Source organism: Macrotis lagotis, chromosome 2 (genome assembly GCF_037893015.1).
Source record: "Macrotis lagotis isolate mMagLag1 chromosome 2, bilby.v1.9.chrom.fasta, whole genome shotgun sequence".
Taxonomy (NCBI): Eukaryota; Metazoa; Chordata; class Mammalia; order Peramelemorphia; family Peramelidae; genus Macrotis; species Macrotis lagotis.
In genome coordinates this window covers 164,792,134-164,809,767 of record NC_133659.1, presented here as the reverse complement: position 1 = coordinate 164,809,767, position 17,634 = coordinate 164,792,134, and the positions used below count along the sequence as shown (strand labels likewise).

The window sequence follows — 17,634 nt, the reverse complement described above, 5'->3', positions numbered from 1 at the left end:
ACTTAGTTTCCAAGTGACTAGGGAGGGAGAATCTGATTTTCTACATATTTCTTATCACTGAAATATTTCCTGGGCCCAAGTGGGATTCAAGAAGAAAAAAAGGGTCACATATCCCTACTATAAAAGGAGGGGGAGGTCAAAAAAGGTGGAATGATCTTCCCTTTCCCCAACATAACTCAAAATGAGGTCACAGAAGAGGCAGTTGGGGATGAGAAAGGCTTATCAAAACTTCTAGTATAAGCATCATCATGGGAAGTAAATTGAGTCAAGCCAAGGAAGCTGACCTGGAAGGACAGAGGAAGAAACCACCTAATACCAGTAAGTCACTTTTTCAGTAACTCCCTCCTCCAACCTCAGTCTCTACCCCTCTTCCCTTAATATTCTCTCAACCCCTCTCTCTGGGGTGTTTACACTTTTCCCTGCAACATCTCTAGCTGTTCTATGCCCAAGTGGACAAACCCAACCAAAGAAAAGTCACTGGTTGGGCACTAAGCTGACAGTCCCTTGAGAAAAATGGGGTGATGTTTAGGCAACACCTTCCTTCCCAGCTGTGAATTGGTTTCTGAACTGGCTTCTGCCTACTCCCTGTGCCCGGTTTGTGTGGCGAAAGCCAGGAGAATTTCCTGTCACTTCGTTCCTACTTGGAGCTGGCATTGGAGGATTCCTAACAGTGGGTGAGTAGCTGACAGAACCACAGAATCCAAGCATTTGGGAACTGGAAATAACCTAAGTTTTCCTTTAGCCCAAGACATAACACAAAATGCCTTCTTACTATCACATACCTGATTAGAGGTCATCCACCTTGGGGTCTCAAATGAGGGAGCATTTACCATCTCAATTGATTCTACTTTTCCCTCCAATTATCAGGTAATTCCTTCCTGATGTCAAGTTTAAAATGATCACTTTGCAACTACTATTCACTATTCTTTATTCCCATTTCTGCCCTCTGCCCTTCACATAATAGCCCTTCAAATAGTTGGAGATAGCAGTTCCATCTCTCTGTCTCTCCTCTCTCTCTTTTCCCTCTCTGTCTCTGTCTTTGTCTCTCTCCTCTCTCTCTCTGTCTGCCTCTGTCTGTCTCTGTCCCTGTCTGTCTCTGTCTGTCTGTCTGTCTGTCTGTCTCTCTCTCTCTCTGGATCTGGCATTGGAGGATTCTTGGAAGTGGGTGAGTAGCTGACAAAACCACAGAATCCAAGTATACGGGACCTAGAAGTAACATAAATTTTTCTTTAGTACAGGACAACACAAAATGCCTTCTTACTATTATATACCTTCTCTTCTGCAGATGAAATACCTCAGTTGCTTCAGTTCATCCTCTTATGTCATGAACTAAAGTTCCTTATTCTTTCATCTTGGCTGTCCTTTAGACATTCTCCAGTTTCTCAATTTCCTTCTTAAAACATTCCTGGAGTCCCACCTCATCCCAGTAGGGGTAATTATTTATAAGCAGAGGAGTGGGGACTAAGCAAACAGCAGAGGAAGACTTTTTTCCTTTAATTTTGACCCTTTGGTCCCCAGGTCTCGCCCATACTTTGCTGACCCCCATAAATCTATATGAAGAAGAGAAGATAATGTTGATGTACAGCATGGTGGGTGAGTGCAAAAAAAGTAGGATCTGGGAGGCCCCATGTTATGACAGCAGTGTCCAAGGCAGTAAATCCATACTTAAATCATGAGTATCTTTCCTGAGTCAAAGCCCTGGCTAGTGTGTAGAGCGGAGATCCAGAGGTCCAGAGGCCAAATGCCTTAGGGGAATCGGAGTCTCATAGGAGTGAAAGAACACCCCTTCCCAAAGAACACAGTGAGACACTATGAGAAGGGTAGATTCAAGGGAGGGTAGGTGATTGAGCTGGATAGTCAATAATAATAATAATAATAATAGTGGTAGTGGTAGTGATAGTAACAGTAACATTTAAGGTTTGCAAAACATTTTACATATATTATTTTATTTGATCAGAACAATATTTCTAGATTATTATTGTTCAGTCATTCTCAGTTGAATGTGACTCTTTCATGATGCCAATTGGGGCTTTCTTGGCAAAGATACTAGAGTAGTTTGCCATTTCTATCTCTAACTCATTTGACAGATGAGGAAATGAAGTCAGAGTTAAGTGACTGAAACCCAGGGTCACATACCTGATAAATTTCTGAGACAGGATTTGAACTTTGATGTTCCTGTCTGAAATCCAACCTCTAGGATGAAGGTAGGGGCAGGAGGAAGCAATGCTGAGGGAAAGTTCTTAGGGAATGGGAAAGTAGAGCAGATCTGGGAATAAGGGACTGGGCAGAGAAGAGAAGAGGAGTAAGTATACCCTGAGGAAAGCAGATTGTAGAAATGAGTGGATGAGGTCTAGATTGCCCTACCTGGAAAAGAAAATTTAAATTGAAGCTCCTGAGTAGAAGCTCATGGATCAGGTAAGTGTGTGACTAGAGAAGGAAGGGGAAGAAGTCTCCCAGCATTTAGGGTAGATTCACATAGAAGAATTAACAGAATTTATAAACAAGAGGCTTGCATGAGATGCACTGTCAGAGGGAATATCCACATCCTTGAATTAGTGGTCCATTGAGTAGTCACTGAACAACTGTTTTGTGTGGAGAACTGTGCTCCTCATTATAGAAGGTATAGAAAATACCCCTCTATCTTCAAGGACTAGTCAATGTTCCCCAGGGGAACGAGAGGGACTTGGGTGGTAAGTCAGATAAGGGAGAGTTTTTAATGAGCTGAAGGAGCTGAGGAAGTCTTACTGATGAGGCCAGGTACAGATTGACAAAGCCCAGGAGGCAACGTGGTGGGTAGGACAGATCCTGTCTGGTACAATAGACATGTCTCACCCTTTTCCACCCCACTCTCTTGTTTACTCTCTGGATAGGCCTGGGGGCCCTGGGCTGGGGCACTTCACCCTATATTCGCTGTGCCAGCCTTCTGTTGATCCCCAAAATACTGGGCAAAGAGGGAAGACTGCTGATGCTTGGCTATGTACTGATTGCCATCTACGAGGGTGAGTGCCTGAGAGGCATTGGGATGGGATGTTCTGTCAAGTAGTGGGCAGTCACTGGGAGGAACTACCAAGAAAGATGGAATGATAGTTAATAATCAGAGCTAACATACATTTATCTTTCTAAAGTTTACAAAGAAAAAATAAAATAAAAATAAAGGTTGCAATGAACTTTAAAATTATTATCATCTCATTTTATCCTCACAGCAGTTGATTGGTGGGTGCTGTTATTATCCCCATTATATAGATGAAAAAATTGAGACAAACAGAGGTCAGTGACTTGTCCAAGATGAATCAGTTAGAATGTTCCTGGGGCAGAATTTGAACGTCCAGGTTTCAAGTCTTGGGCTCTCTCCTCTGTACCCCCCACCCCAGGAGTGTGATGAAGATATAAAATCATAGGATTTTAAATATTAGGTCTGCAACACATCTTACAGTTCTTCAAAGCCAAAACCCTCATTTTACAAGTGAGCAAAATGAGAGCAATAAGTGACTTGCCCAGGGTCCCACATCTGGCAGGATTTGAAGAAACACAAAACATTGTATCCCAGGGTGAAGTGTCCCAGGATGCTAAGGGAGACATGAAGGTCAAGGTCTTAGCTACCTGAAGTAGGAAGAATTCTAGTCTCTTTCCCTTGGCCTCTTTCCCCTTTCAGGGCCTGTGGCCAATCTGCGGCACAACTTGAATGAAGTGGTGCTATCTCTGGGCTGTATGGTGGAACTGCAGATCAACCATACTCGAATGGCCTGGCGAGTTTCCACATCTCCTCTTCGGACTGTATTCAGGGACCTTCTGGTCAGAAATCCATAGGGACAGAGTTGGGGGTGGGGGAAGGGTGGGATATAAAAGGATTAGGGGGCTTGGGAGATAGGACATTTATAGACCTGAGGGGTTATAGTTATAAAATGGGGGAATCCAGTGAATTTAAGGGGGAGCTAAGAAATTGAAGACTTATAGAGTTGGGCATCAAGTAGGCTCAATGGGTAGTCTGAAATCAGAAACACCTGAATTCATTTATAGCTTCCAGACACTAGCTTTGTGTCCCTGGACTTTAAGTGATTTAAGTCATTTAACCCTGTTTGCCTCAGTTACTTCATCTGTAAAATGAGCTGGAGAAGGAGTTGACAAATAACTCCACTATCTCTGCCAAAGAAAATATAGGGGCAAGAAGAGTCAAATGTGACTGAAAATAACTCAACAATAACAAAGATTCCTGGGAATTAGGAAACCTGAGGAAATAGGAAATTAGGACTTTAGAGATGGAGGGATCTCAGAGTTGGAAGGATTTGGGGGATAGCATAGAAAGGATATAAGGAAATAATCTTCTTGAAGGTAACCAAACACCTGGCACTGGAAATGGCATAAAGTAGGTCCTCAATATATAAAGGCTTGCTGAGTTGACCTAATTGAATGTTGAGAAATAGAGAGGCTAATAAACTCTAAGGAGGTAGGAAGGGTCAGGAGAACTAGGAGTTCTGCATTTGGAGACTAAGAGACAGAAAAAGATGGTGGAACTAGTGGAAAGGAATGATGGAATCCCAATACTGGAACTTGGGACTGGAACTCTAAGGGAGCTTCAGACCTAAAATGGGGAGGCCCAGAGTCAGGAGAGGGACTAAGTACTTAGGAACTGAGAGAAGGTTGACTACTAGAGGGACTGGTAGCTAAGCCATGATCCAAAACCCCTTGGGGGGAGAGATGAAGGTTCTTTATATAGGGGTTAGGAGAGAAGGGAATGTTTTGGGTCAAGGGAAGCAGGGGTGGGGAGATTAAAACTCTGAGGATTCCTTTCCTCTGGCCTTACCACCATTTCCCTTACCCCCAGAGAAAAAAAGAAGAGCTGAAAGTTGATACTGAAAATATCTCAAACTCCTTTAAAGAACTGGATGCCCAAATAAAAAGTAGTGATGGCTATGACCTAGGAACAATTGGAGAATTAAAAGACGAGGGCCCCGAGATTCGAATGGGACTTAAAGGAGTAAAGCCCTTCTCTACTCAGCAGCTCTATGAAGTCAAGACCAAGCTTCGGTGCCGCTGTGAGTGGTGTAGGACCTCTTGTACTATCTTAAAGAGCACGTGGAGAGAGATAGAGGGCCTTTGGAGACTTGGGTGGTACCTGAGGGTTTGGGATTTTCAGTCCTTCCTGGGGGAAGCTTTAAGATTGAGGGAGAAAGGAACATGTCCACATAGTGAGGGGTTTGTGCTAGAGACTCTGATCATCTTCTTCACCCCTTTCCATCCTTCTCTCCAGTTATCGTGAATGAAGCTGTTCAAAGCTGCCATTGGTGGTTCGATCATAAGCACACCCGATGCATGCAAGCCATCAAAGTCCCACTCTTTAGCCACCTTCTCTGCCTCCCGATGACATTCAAGTTCTTGTGCAGCATCACTAGGGGTTAGGACATGGGATGGCTGGTTCAAAGTGGGAGGAACAAACAGACATGGGATCAACATAAGTGGAACCAGTAATAGACTTGAGTGACCCCTGGAATTATATGTGTATATGGGACTAGGGTGTTTGAGGCTGAAGGTGAAAAGGGAAGCAGGAAGGGACCTCAGATGTTCTCTGCTTCAATCTCCTAACCTAAAGCAGGAATGCCAGTTACATAATCCTCACCAACTGGTCATTCTTATTCCTGTCTGAACTCTGCAAAGGGAACTGGGGGGGCCAGAAAATAGGGGGTTCTGGCAAGGAAATATTCAATAGCAGTGCCCCAGAGGAAAAAAGTAACCCCTCTGACTTAGATCTCTTATGCATTTCTCCTCTCCTCATCAGTAATGGAACCCTGGTGCCGAAATCGAATCCCTGTGGAAGGCAACTTTGGCCAGACCTATGATTCTCTCAACCAGTCAATGCAAGGACTGGGAGGGGAGTTCTCTGCCCAGATAAATATCAAGGTGATTGTTAAAGAATAAAAAAAGATTAGCCTGGGTGATGGATGTGAGGGGTAAAGGAGGAAGAGGAAGAGGGGTAGGGTGGGTGATGTGACCCATATTTGGGAATGAAACATGTGGACAGTTAGACATAAGACAAGAATAGGAATAATAATAACAATAATTAGCCTTTACATATATATATATATATATAGTATATCTGTACATATATATATATATACATATAGGGGGTAGCTAGATGGTGCATCAGACAGGGCACTTGGGGCCTAGAGTCAGGAAAAATCATCTTCCTGAGTTCAAATCTGTCCTTAGACACTTTCTAGTTATGTGATCCTGAGAGAATCACTTTACCTTGTTTACTTCAGTTTCCTCATCTGTAAAATAAGGTGGAGAAGAAAAAGGCAAACTACTCTAATATCTTTGTCAAGAAAACTCCATGAACGCTGGGACATGATTAGAATGACTGAACAATGACAAAAAATATTTATATATTGCTTTAAGGTTTGCAAAGCATATTATAAATATCTCATTTAATCTTCCCAAGAACCCTGGGATGTAAGTGCTATTATTACCTCATTTTACAGATGAAAAAAGAGACATTTGGTGACTTGCCATGGATAACACAACTAGCAAGTGTTTTCAACCTCAGACCTGAGTCCAGACCCATTGCTAGGCTCAGATCAGACCTAGCTGGCTCAAGGAATAGCATCCAAAATGCATTGAGGGAACAGAGACTATCTCAAACTGGAGATGTTTAACTTTCTCTTGCAATTCTCTTTGGATCCCTCATCATCTCTTAGAAAGAGAAGCAATCAGCCTTGCTGGGCATCAATATAAGCAAGGCCCAGCTGAGGGAAGAAGTGAAGGATTATGTTGACTATCACATGGCCAAGTTGGAAGAAGCCTTGGGATTGCTTCGGATGCTGTTTTCCTTCACATTCTTGTTGGTTTTCCAGGCGTGAGACATTCTTCATATATATATTGTGACCTCCCCCCATAACTTCTTACCTGTGCACAGTCTTCACTCTCAGAGGGGCAGTCCTGGGACCTCAGGAACTTCAAGGAGGCAGGAGGGCCAGGGAGGGAAAAGAGGGAAGTGGACAAGCATGAAGCTGAATGGACAGTCTTGGTGACCTCCATCACCCCCACCCCACCCCCAGGGAGTCACAGAACCATGGGAGAGAACTTAGGGATCATTCAATCTTTCCCTCATTTTACACATGAGAAATTAATGGACCAAAGAAGGAAATCCATGATTCATTATAGGTCACAGAGTTCCTGAGTGACAGAACAGGAAAGAAGAATTCAGATCTTCTGAATTCTAGTCCGGTGCTCATAGAATCATATAATCATTAATCTTTAGAACTCAAGGGGAGATTGAAATCTTCTAATGACCAATCTCCTCATTTTATTGTAGGCCTATAAAGGCTAAGTGACTTGTCCAAGATCATAAATCTATTTTAGTAAAAGGCCAAAACTCAAACTCTGGTCTTGTGATTGTTAAGTTCAATGCTTTTCTTTCTATGGCAAACTGCCTCTAATTGACTGCATCTAAAGCCACCTCTATTTCTTATTTTGGATGTTGGCCACTTTTCCATTAACTTGAAAAAATAATCCTGGGAATCTTCTTTACCTTGATTTCTATATCATCTGTAATATCCAAAACCTATTTTCATTTCCTCCTGAATAATGATTGGTCAGCAATTTTCTGTCCATTTGTGCCAAAGTCCACCTTACCAAGGCACCACACCCACCTGGAGACAATCTGGTTCCTGGGAGTTTGCTTTGGGCCTCTCCCTTCACCCACCTCACTTCTTTCTTTCACTCCAAAGACCTTTGGAATTTCTAACCTTGGACTCTACTGTTTTGGACACTAGCCTCCACCCTTATGTATTGAGGGGATTGTTTGGAAGAGAAAGGTGGTTCTTAAGGTTAGCTCCTGAACCACTGGAATGACTCCTTTACCTTGACAGCCAAGTGTCTCAACAGGCCTCTCTGCCCTTAATCACTTAAAGTTTGATTTTCCTTCCAATACTCTCCTCAGGATATTGTCCTCCTCAGGCCTCTAGAGCCTCTACCTAACTCCATCTGCTGGCTCCAGAGAATGGAGAGTATTCCCCCTCCAATAGCCCCTTTTCTCAATCAATTAACAAGTCTTTAGAGAATGCTGACTGTGTCACAAGTAAGTGAGGATATAGAGGTTCTGTTCTCAAGGAACTAGTGCATAGTTCGGTAGACTAGACACATATTCAAGAAACAATCAGAAAACCAATGTAAAAACTGACTTTTAACTGTTGCAAAGTAGATGAGTCAGGAAAGACTTCTTGGACATAGTGGGCCTTGAAAGTTGAATGGGCTTTGACTGAACCAAGAGGAAAGGGAAGGTATTGCAGCATGAGCAAATTCAGAGAAGGAAATGTATTTGAAATGTATATGAGGGGCCGCTAGGTGGCGCAATGGATAGAACACTAGCCCTGGAGTCAGGAGGACCTGAGTTCAAATATGGCCTTAGACAATAATTCCCTAGCTACATGACCTTGGGCAAGTCACTTAACCACCACCCCCCATTACCTTGCATAAAAAAAAATGTATAGAGGACATGCAAGATGGGAACAGGTTTTGGAGAATTTTGAAAGAAGTATATGGTGCAGCATATAGGATGGATTCGAGTGGGGAAGGATGGAAATTAGGGAGACCAGTTATAAAATGCAAGCAAGCTTGAGATGAAGAGACCTTGAACTGCAGTGGCAGCAATAAAAGGGGTAAGGAAGGAATGGATCTAAGAGATATTTCTTTTGTAAAAAGAAAATGTTATATTGCTATTACTTTTTTATATAGGGCAGCTAGGTGGCATAATGAATAAGCACTGGCCTTTAGAGTCAGGAGAACAGGAGTTCAAATTTGACATAAGACAATTGATGTGTGACAGTGTGACCGTGGCCAAGTCACTTAACCCTGACAACCTCACTTACAATGTCATCTCCAATCATCCTGATTCATATCTGGCCTCTAGACCCAGATGGTTCCAGAGGAGAAAGTGAGGCTGGTGACCCCTCACTCAAATCCAATCCATATGCTTGTCTTGGCATCACCTCCCTAATGTTATAGTCTTCTTCAAGAATGAAGACTAAGGGTGGCTAGGTGGCGCAGTAGATAGAGCACTGGCCTTGTTGTCAGGAGTACCTGAGTTCAAATCCGGCCTCAGACACTTAATAATTACCTAGCTGTGTGGCCTTGGGCAAGCCACTTAACCCCATTGCCTTGCAAAAACTAAAAAACAAACAAACAAAAAAACAAGAATGAAGACTAAATATCATCTTCATCATTGCATGTTCCTTATATATGTCCTTATCCAAAAATAGCATGATATCTCCCCAATTCACTCCCAATAGAACCCTTCCTTTACCTTCAAAATACAGTCAAGTATACCTCATTCCAAACCCATAAATCACTAAGAGTCTTCTGAAGTCATGATTGGTCACTGCATTGATCAAAAATTTTTAATGTTCATTATTATTTCATTTAGTTATTGTGTAAATTGCTCTCCTGGTTCTACTTGATCAGTTCATACAAATCTTTCCAAGTTTCCTAGAATTCCAAAAGATGTTTCCAAGGAAGATATGACAAGACTACATGATTTGTCAGTTTGGTTTCAAGGATGAAGGAAAAAACGTTAGAGTTGAGCTCAAGTATTCTAGTCTGGGTAACGGAGGAGAATAGTGATACCAATCAGTATTTGTCATTTTCTCTTTCTGTTCTATTAGCCAAATCCATTAGGTATAAGGTAGTGTTCCAACCCATATTTTTCCTGTCAATAGTGAGTCAGGACATTTTTTTTTAATGATTTAAATAGTTTTTGCATGTAGCTGGGCAAATAATTTTTAAAAAGAAAAGAAAAACCCAAAAGATGATTTTAAAAGATAGCACTGATATCTTCATTTGATCATTTATCAATTGAGGAATGGCACTTATTTTTTATAACTTTGACTCAGTTCTTTCAGTTCGAGAAATGAAGTCTTTGTCAGAGAACCTTGTTTCTATTTGCTATTGCTATTTCCCTCCATCCTATTCCCCTCACCCCCATTTATTCTATTCTCTCTCTCCTTTCACCCATTCTTTCCTCAAAAGTGTTTTACACCTGACTACCCCCTTCCACAATCTTCCCTCCCTTCTACCACCTACTTCCTCCCTTTCTCCCATCCCTTTCCTCATCTACTTTCCTCTCAGGTAAGTTAAATTTCTATGCCCAATTGAGTGTATACATGTTATTCCCTTTCTGGATCAATTCCAATGAGAGTGAGATTCACCCACTCATCCTCACCTTCCCCCTCTTCCATTCCATGGCAAAAATTTTTTCTTTCCTCTTTTCTGTGAGGTTATATTTAATCCATTCTACTTCCCCCTTTCTCTTTCTCCCAGGATGTCCCTCTCTCAACCATCAACTCCATCTTTTTAATATCTTATCCCTTCAAATTCAATTCTCACCTACATATTCTCCTTCTAATTTCCCTAATAAATGAGAAAGTTCATATGAGTTATCAATATTATCTTCTCATGCAGAATTATAAGCATTTAAACATCATTAAGTCCCTTATGATTTGCCTTCCCACTTAACCGTTTTATGTTTCCCTTCAGTCTTCTATTTGAAGATCAAATTTTCTGTTTAGCTCTGGTCATTTCATCAGGAAAATTTGAAAGTCCCCTATTTCATTGAATCTCTATCTTTTCCCCTGAAAGAATATGTTCAGGGGCAGCTAGGTGGCGTAGTAGATAAAGCACCGGCCCTGGAGTCAGGAGTACCTGGGTTCAAATCCAGTCTCAGATACTCAATAATTACCTAGCTGTGTGGCCTTGGGCAAGCCACTTAACCCCGTTTGCCTTGCAAAAACCTAAAAAAAAAAAAAAAAAAAAAAGAATATGTTCGGTTTTGCTGGGTAGCTGGGTGATACCACTCAGGAAATGGAAAAGAAAGCCAGGGCAAAAATGAGTTCATTCTCATTGAATTTGTGATGCAGGTGAGAGGGTCCCATGAAAATGTTTAGCTAGAATATTTAAAAAATGTTTAAAATGTTTAGCTAGGAAGGCTAGTGGGAGACCTAAAGAAAGGTCAGGTACATAGCTTTGGAAGTTGACTTCCTAAAAAGATTACTGAAAAAATAAGCACAAATGAGATCTCACAAGAAAAACAGGGGATAAGGAAGAGAAGGGCTTCACTTTGGAGAAAGCAAGGAAACAGCTTGGAAAATGAAACAGGGAAAGAGATGAGTTATTTTCCTTCAGGGCCTTCTCCTACACGGACAACTATTGCAGAGACATTCGTTTTGACAACATCTACATCAGTACCTACTTCCACCAGATTGATGATAGAAGGAAGAAGCAGGTGAGCAGACATTTCCTGATAATCAGCTGCCAGGTCTGGACATTACCCTGGACCCTAGAAACCCCCAGAAATCTGTGTGCTCCAGGATGATTTCTGTGTAGGTGGGCAAGTGGGTGGGGATGGGTTCAGAGGGCTAAAGCTACCCCCGGTTCTTTCGGCTGCTCCCCCACAGGGCAGAAGGAGTCTCCTACCTCTTCGAAAAGTTGAGAAGGCTACCGTCATTTTTCCCTACAAGCCGATCATCCAGGCAACTGAGATAAAGAATGTGGTGAGGAGGGCACTGACAGGCCTAGGCACTTCTAGGTCCAGGCATAGGAGAGGGAGTCTTGTCTTTAGCCAGTAGGTGCCATAGGCTCCACTGAAACTACTTAAAGGTATAAGAGGGACAGGGAGAGCTAAGAGAAAGTTCTGACTCTCAGCCACTGGTCTCCAAAGGTAAAACCTTGTTGCTCTCAGAGACAAGCCCCCATCATGATCTTCAAAGCCATCTAATCTTTTAGTTTCAGGAATTGCTGGGATCATTGCCAGTGTTGATGCTATTGCTGGTTCTGTGTGGGTTGGACTGGACCTTCTATACCATCTTTGACACCATCCGAAGGCATTCTTTCCTACAGTACACTTTCAGCAGTAAGCCCTTTTATCCTCTCCTCTCTTTGACTCTCTAGCCTGATAGCCCTGTTGTCTGTCTGCTGAATTCTCACTCTTTTGACCAAGATGCTCACACCCCTAGGAAAGCCAGGAATCTTCTCCAGGCACCCCACTCCCACCCCTTTCCACCTCCCAGTGATAAGAGGCGCAGCTCCCAACAGTACAGATAGCTTTGCCCTCCCGGACACTGATCCTTTCTTCTATTTACCCTCACCCACTACCAGGCAGTCACCATCTGGAAGTGAAGGTAGGGGGAGATTCCATGCTGGCCAGACTCCTAAGAAAGACGATTGGGGCCCTAAACACATCTTCTGACCTTCTCATAGAGTCAAGCAACATAGGTGAGTAGGTATAGGAGAGTCAGGCCAGGCTTAGCCAAGCTGGAGAGTATTGTGATGGGTGAGATCTGAAATAACTGAGGAAATGTTGCTTCCTAGAATATCGATTTATTAATCAATGTATACCAATCACATGACAAATTAGGACCAGGCCTCCTCAGCTTTGGCAATGTACCACAAATACAAAGGGAGACATAATTTTATTGCATTAAAAATGATTAAGCAAGTAAGATCAATTAATTAGATGAAAACAGTTAACCAGGATGTAAAATTAGGCAATCTGATTTCTAACTGAAGAAAAGATTAGGGGCTTCATGAGTTGGGAGAGGAGGAGCAAACAGGTGCAATTTCTTAAAATAAGAAAAAACAGTGTCCCAATTCCCCCCAAGTATCTGTATTCAATCAAAGGAATATAGAATAATAACTAATTAATTAGTACAAAGTCATTTTTTTCAGATAATTCACATGGATCTCTTGAGATAAAATAATTGTGAGAAAATTCTTCATCTGTCCAGGGTGATATTGAGCTATTATGTCTGAGGCAGGATTTAATTTCAGGTCTTTCTGACTCCAAGACCAGTACTCTATCTTTTCTACCAAATTACTATGTGTTCTATGTCTTCACATTCCCTTTAATTAATTTAAAAACTCTTAGAAAAAGGGCCAGTAGGGGTGTGGGAAGGAAAGGAAAAGGAGTGGAGATTGGATCTGATCAAGTTTCTGGTCAACATAACCTAAATCCTTACCTAAGGCTCTCAGCAATAAATAGAGATGGTCCAGCTTCCCAGTCATTCCGGGCTAGGTTCAAACAATGCAAAAAAGTTTTCTCACAATTCCCATAATTGAATAAAGTTTTCTCACAAGACAGAAACTGGACTTGACCCATAATTGAATAGAAAGGGAACTGAGCTAGCTCCAGAACTGAGTCACAAAGATGGAGTCAATGTGGTTCACTCAATTCCGACAATTCCTTCAGTATTCTGAGTTAGGAGAGCAAAAATAGATAGGATATCAAAATGAACAGTTCTAGGAACTAGGGGTGGGAAAGTAAGGGTCCGAGGCCCCCCTGTCCCTCTGCAAAGTATGGTGAAGTAGGAAGACTACTGCAGAAGCTACATTGGAATCCTATGTCTGTCATTTACATACTGTGTGCTCTTGGGAAAGTCACTTATCTCTGAAGCTAAGTTTCATCCTCCAAAAAATGAGGAGATTGGACCAGATAGTCTCTGAGTTCTTTCCAGGTCTAGGTCTACAATTCTCTTATTCCTCTGTGAAAGGATATAAATACTGTTCTGCAAGCTATTCTTTTGCAGGGTTGTTGGAGGGGCAAATTCTTCTAAATGAACGTTGATATCCTGGAATCCTGCTTCCACAGCCTGCTTGCCCCAGCCAATAGGCATGAACTCCCAAGACTATATGAAGGCCTTTTTGCCAGCCAGTCTGCTGGTGTTTCTTTGCCTGACACAGGCCTTCAGCTACCGCCTTCGAAGGGTTATTGCGGCCTTCTACTTCCCCAAGGTAACCTTGGATCCTGAGCCTTAGACCCTCCCTTCCCTAGCCTGTCATAGAATCATGGGATCCCTCTTCTTGGAGGACTCCAAATACTTCTCTCTAGCCCCAAGAAGACCCCAAGAGGGTGGGAAGTGCTTCCTGCTCCAGTCTCCCAGTTCAGAGGCTAGGATGATATAGGCTCTCTGAATCTGGGAGGTGGGGGGAGATCCAAGGCACCTTCATCTCCCACTTATAGAGAGAGAAGAAGCGAGTCCTGTTTTTCTACAATGAGCTCCTGAGGAAAAGACTGATCTTCACCAAACTTCGGCGGACTATCATCATGGAGAGGGCGCAAAGGCAGAGGAAGCCTGTGAGTTCAGAACTTTTATATTCTGTCTTCTCCCTGGTGGGGCTGGACTCCTATCTTCAGGACTTCGGCAAGAGTGCCTTAGAAATCACCTAGTCTAGTGTCACAGTTTACAAGAGCAGAAAGAGGAAGTCCTTTTTCTGAATTCATACAATGAAGCATGTATAAGAACTCAAATTTGAATCCAGGACTTCTGATTCTCCACATCCATTAGCACTGAAGGCAGGAGAAACAAAAGAAGCCTGGCAATCCCCATCCCTTTCCCCCTCCTTCTCACACCCCAACTACCCCTTATTCTAGGAGCTTGCGACTTAGAGGGAGTCCCAAGGCATAGAACATACAGGTAGGTTGGTAAAAAAAAAAAACAGAGAGGACTGGTCTTGGAGTCAGAAATTCAAATCCTCAGACATAATAACTGAATCACCCTGGACAAATCATTTTCACCTCTCAGTCCTCAGTTTCCTTATCTGTAAAGTAGCAACACCTCCCCCAAAGGGTGGTTGTAAGGATCAAAAAAGATAAGGTAGCTTCTTTACCATATTTAATCTCTATATGAAAATTAACTATTATGTCACATTTAAATTCAACTCAGTCATTACTAAGTACTGGGCTAGGGACTGGAGATACAGTCCCTAACCTCAAGGAGTCCACATTATAAGGGTTTTTTTTAATTTGTTTGTTTTGCAAGGCATTCGGGTTAAGTGACTTGCCAAGGCCACACAGTTAGGTAATTATCAAGTGTCTGAGGCTGGATTTGAACTCAGGTACTCCTGACTCCAGGGCTGGTGCTCTATTCACTGCACCACCTAGCTGCCCCAGGAGTCCACATTATAAAGTGGAAAATGGAGATGAAAATTAGGAACCTGCATAATTTAGAGGAGATTGAAGGTAATCTCACAGGAAGCTAGGTGGCACCATAGTGCACAGAGTGCCTGGACCAGAGTCAGGAAGAATTCAGATCTAGTCTCAGACACTTAGCTAGCTGTGTGACCCTGGGTAAATCACTTAATATTGTCTGCCTCAGTCTCCTCATCTGTAAAAATGAGCTGGATCAGGAAATGGCAAAACACTCCAGTATCTTTGCCAAGAAAAACCCCAAATAGGGTCAAGAAAAGTTGAACACAACTGAAATGACCCAACAACAATAAAATCTCAGGGGGTGGGCACTAGATCTTGAAGGTGAGATTTGAACTGAGTCTTGGAGGAATCCAGAGAAACTAAGAGATAGAGGTAAGATGGGAGAGTCATGGACAACAGGCACTTCAAAGACTTGAAGACAGAATATGGAGTATGCCAAACTTTATAACTGATGCTGGAAGTCATAGGGAGCTTCTGGAAAAGTAGGGAGAAGAGAGGTGGTGATGTGGGCAGACTTACATTTTAGGAAATTGATTTTGGCAGCTAAGTAGGGATAGGGGGAGAGGAAGATAATGAAATCTGTTTGGGGCATGTTAAGTTATTGAGAAGTCTGTGGGACATCCAATTCAAAATGTCCAAAAAGGGGTTGATGTTGTGAGCTGGAACAGAGAGAGGCTATGGCTGGACATGAAATATACAAATATATATGAATATATAGATATAGGACTATGAAAAAATATAAATATGTGGATACATATATTTATGTTATGAAGCACTATACATTTTATCTCATATAATCCTCACAAGAATTCTGGGAGGTGGGTGCTGCTAATTATCTCCATTTTACAGATGAGGAAACTGAAGCTAAGAGGTTTGGTAACATGTCCAGGGTTACCTAGCTTGGTAGGTGTCTGGGGAAGATTTTTGAACTCAGATCTTCCTGATCTCCAAGTCTAGTGCTCTTTTCTATTGTGCCATCTAAATGCCTAGGAATCATTTGCAAAAGTGATACCTGAAAGCCCTAGGAATTCATGAGAATACTGACATAAAGGGAAACGACACAAGGGCCTGGTGGTCTTCTGGGTCTTGAGGACAGCTGTGATTAACTGAGAGTGACACAGCTAGGAAACCTGAGAAGGGACAGTCAGAGAGGCAGGAGGAGAACCAGGAGAGAACAGTGTCCCAAATTAAGCACCTACAGGTGCCAAGCTTAAGGTGTGAGCATACAAAGATAGGCAACCAAAAAAAACCCACAAAGGGTTCACAGTTGAATGAGGAAATTCAGGGTAAAGTGTAAGCTGAAAGGCAGCATACTATTTAGCAATTAAAGAGCTGGCTGGTTTCTATGGAGTGAACTGGATAGGCAATACTTGACAATATTTAGAGAAGAGTTTTATGTCCCGTTTTTTTTATTTTATTTTTTGCAAGGCAAATGGGGTTAAGTGGCTTGTCTAAGGTCACACAGCTAGGTAATTATTAGGTGTCTGAGGCTGGATTTGAACTTGGGTACTCCTGACTCCAGGGCCGGTGCTCTGTCCACTGGGCCACCTAGCCTCCCCCTTTATCTCCCATGCTATCCGCACAACTCTGAGTAAGAGGCTTCTTATTACCCCCATAATACAGATGAGGAAACTGAGGCCGACTGGGGTAAGGTAACTTGTTCAGGGTCATCCAGAAAGTATTTGAGGAGGCTGGAGTTGAATTTGACAGCTGACGAGATGTCAGAGGTGAGGAATGGAGCAGTAACACTGATTGTAAGTGTCACCGTCTCCATTTTACAGATGAGGGAAAGGTGGGGAGAGCTCTGCGTGTTCTATCTGCCACTCCACAAGGCGGCGCCCGCTCCCCTCCGAGCGCCCGCCGGAGGAGAGCCTCGAGGCGCCGCTCTCTCTGTCTCCTTGACAGCGCCACCGTCTGGTCGAGCTGTGTCACCGCCGCTGCCGCTTGCTGCGGTACTTCCTGCGCAGGCGCTGTGTGGTGTGCCAGGCCTCCGAGACGCCCGAGTGCTGGGTTTGCCCCAGCCCGGGCTGCGGGACTGTGTACTGTGCCTCGTGCTGGATAGACATGAGGAGGAAGTGCCCGGTGTGCACTGCCCGCGAAGAGCTGTCCTCCTCGGCTTACAGCAACAGTTCGGAGGACGCCACTTACGCGGAGTGAGGGCCCCGGCCCGCGGCCCCCGTGCGGCGTCCCCATTGCCCACCTGCCCTGCCCCTGCCCTCGCCCCCCACCCTGCTCAGTAAAGCTGCCTTCCCGCGAGGCGGGTCTGGTCAATAAGGGAGGGTCGGCCGGGCCCTCCTACACCTCGGGGCTACCCTGGCTAACCCCACCCGGGCGGGATCACCGGGAGACATGGGATCGGGGCGCCCGGGCTGGGCGGAGGCAGCGGTGGCCCGAGCCCGTTTGACCAGGAAGGAACCCTGGGTCCAGCCGCCCGGCTCGCCCGCGGCGGGGTTGGCGGGGAAGCCGCGGGCCCGGGACGGGGCCCGGGGGCGGGGCCGGGGCGGGGCCGGGGACGGGGCCAGGCTGAGTTCTTGAGTGATGAGCGCTTCTCTAGGGGGCGGGGCCTCCGCCGGGCGCTGAGTTGGGGGCGGGGTCTCCGTCCGAGGGGGCGTGGCTGGCTCTGGGGGCGGGGAGTCAGAGCCGAAGAGCGGCCTCGGGGG

The 17,634-nt window shown here is 43.9% G+C and overlaps 1 protein-coding gene across 4 annotated transcripts; it reads left to right on the top strand.

The window, feature by feature from the left end:
• The first annotated feature begins 5 nt into the window (after positions 1-5).
• DCST1 (DC-STAMP domain containing 1) lies at positions 6-17,438 on the top strand. 4 transcript variants are annotated; one of them, XM_074220502.1, is made up of 16 exons: positions 6-318; positions 549-674; positions 1,519-1,593; positions 2,871-2,999; positions 3,653-3,792; positions 4,823-5,033; positions 5,249-5,392; positions 5,774-5,895; positions 6,693-6,835; positions 11,173-11,272; positions 11,445-11,540; positions 11,773-11,899; positions 12,145-12,261; positions 13,634-13,776; positions 14,006-14,119; positions 16,880-17,438. In XM_074220502.1, the coding sequence occupies exons 1-16, from the start codon at positions 249-251 to the stop codon at positions 17,129-17,131; spliced, it is 2,109 nt and encodes a 702-aa protein (XP_074076603.1). In that variant the 5' UTR covers positions 6-248; the 3' UTR covers positions 17,132-17,438. The 4 variants fall into 4 exon arrangements, with proteins under 4 accessions (XP_074076603.1, XP_074076602.1, XP_074076606.1 ...); XM_074220501.1 differs by having other exon boundaries at positions 6,693-6,850; XM_074220505.1 differs by lacking the exon at positions 549-674 and having other exon boundaries at positions 6,693-6,850.
• Positions 17,439-17,634: the final 196 nt, after the last annotated feature.

Excerpts from the sequence above, each read along its gene's own strand:
- DCST1 (XM_074220501.1), top strand. The coding sequence starts at position 249 with ATGGGAAGTAAATTGAGTCAAGCCAAGGAAGCTGACCTGGAAGGACAG. Across the intron at positions 319-548 it reads GAAGAAACCACCTAATACCA|CTGTGAATTGGTTTCTGAAC; the intron begins GTAAGTCACTTT and ends CTTCCTTCCCAG. Across the intron at positions 12,262-13,633 it reads CATAGAGTCAAGCAACATAG|CCTGCTTGCCCCAGCCAATA; the intron begins GTGAGTAGGTAT and ends CTGCTTCCACAG.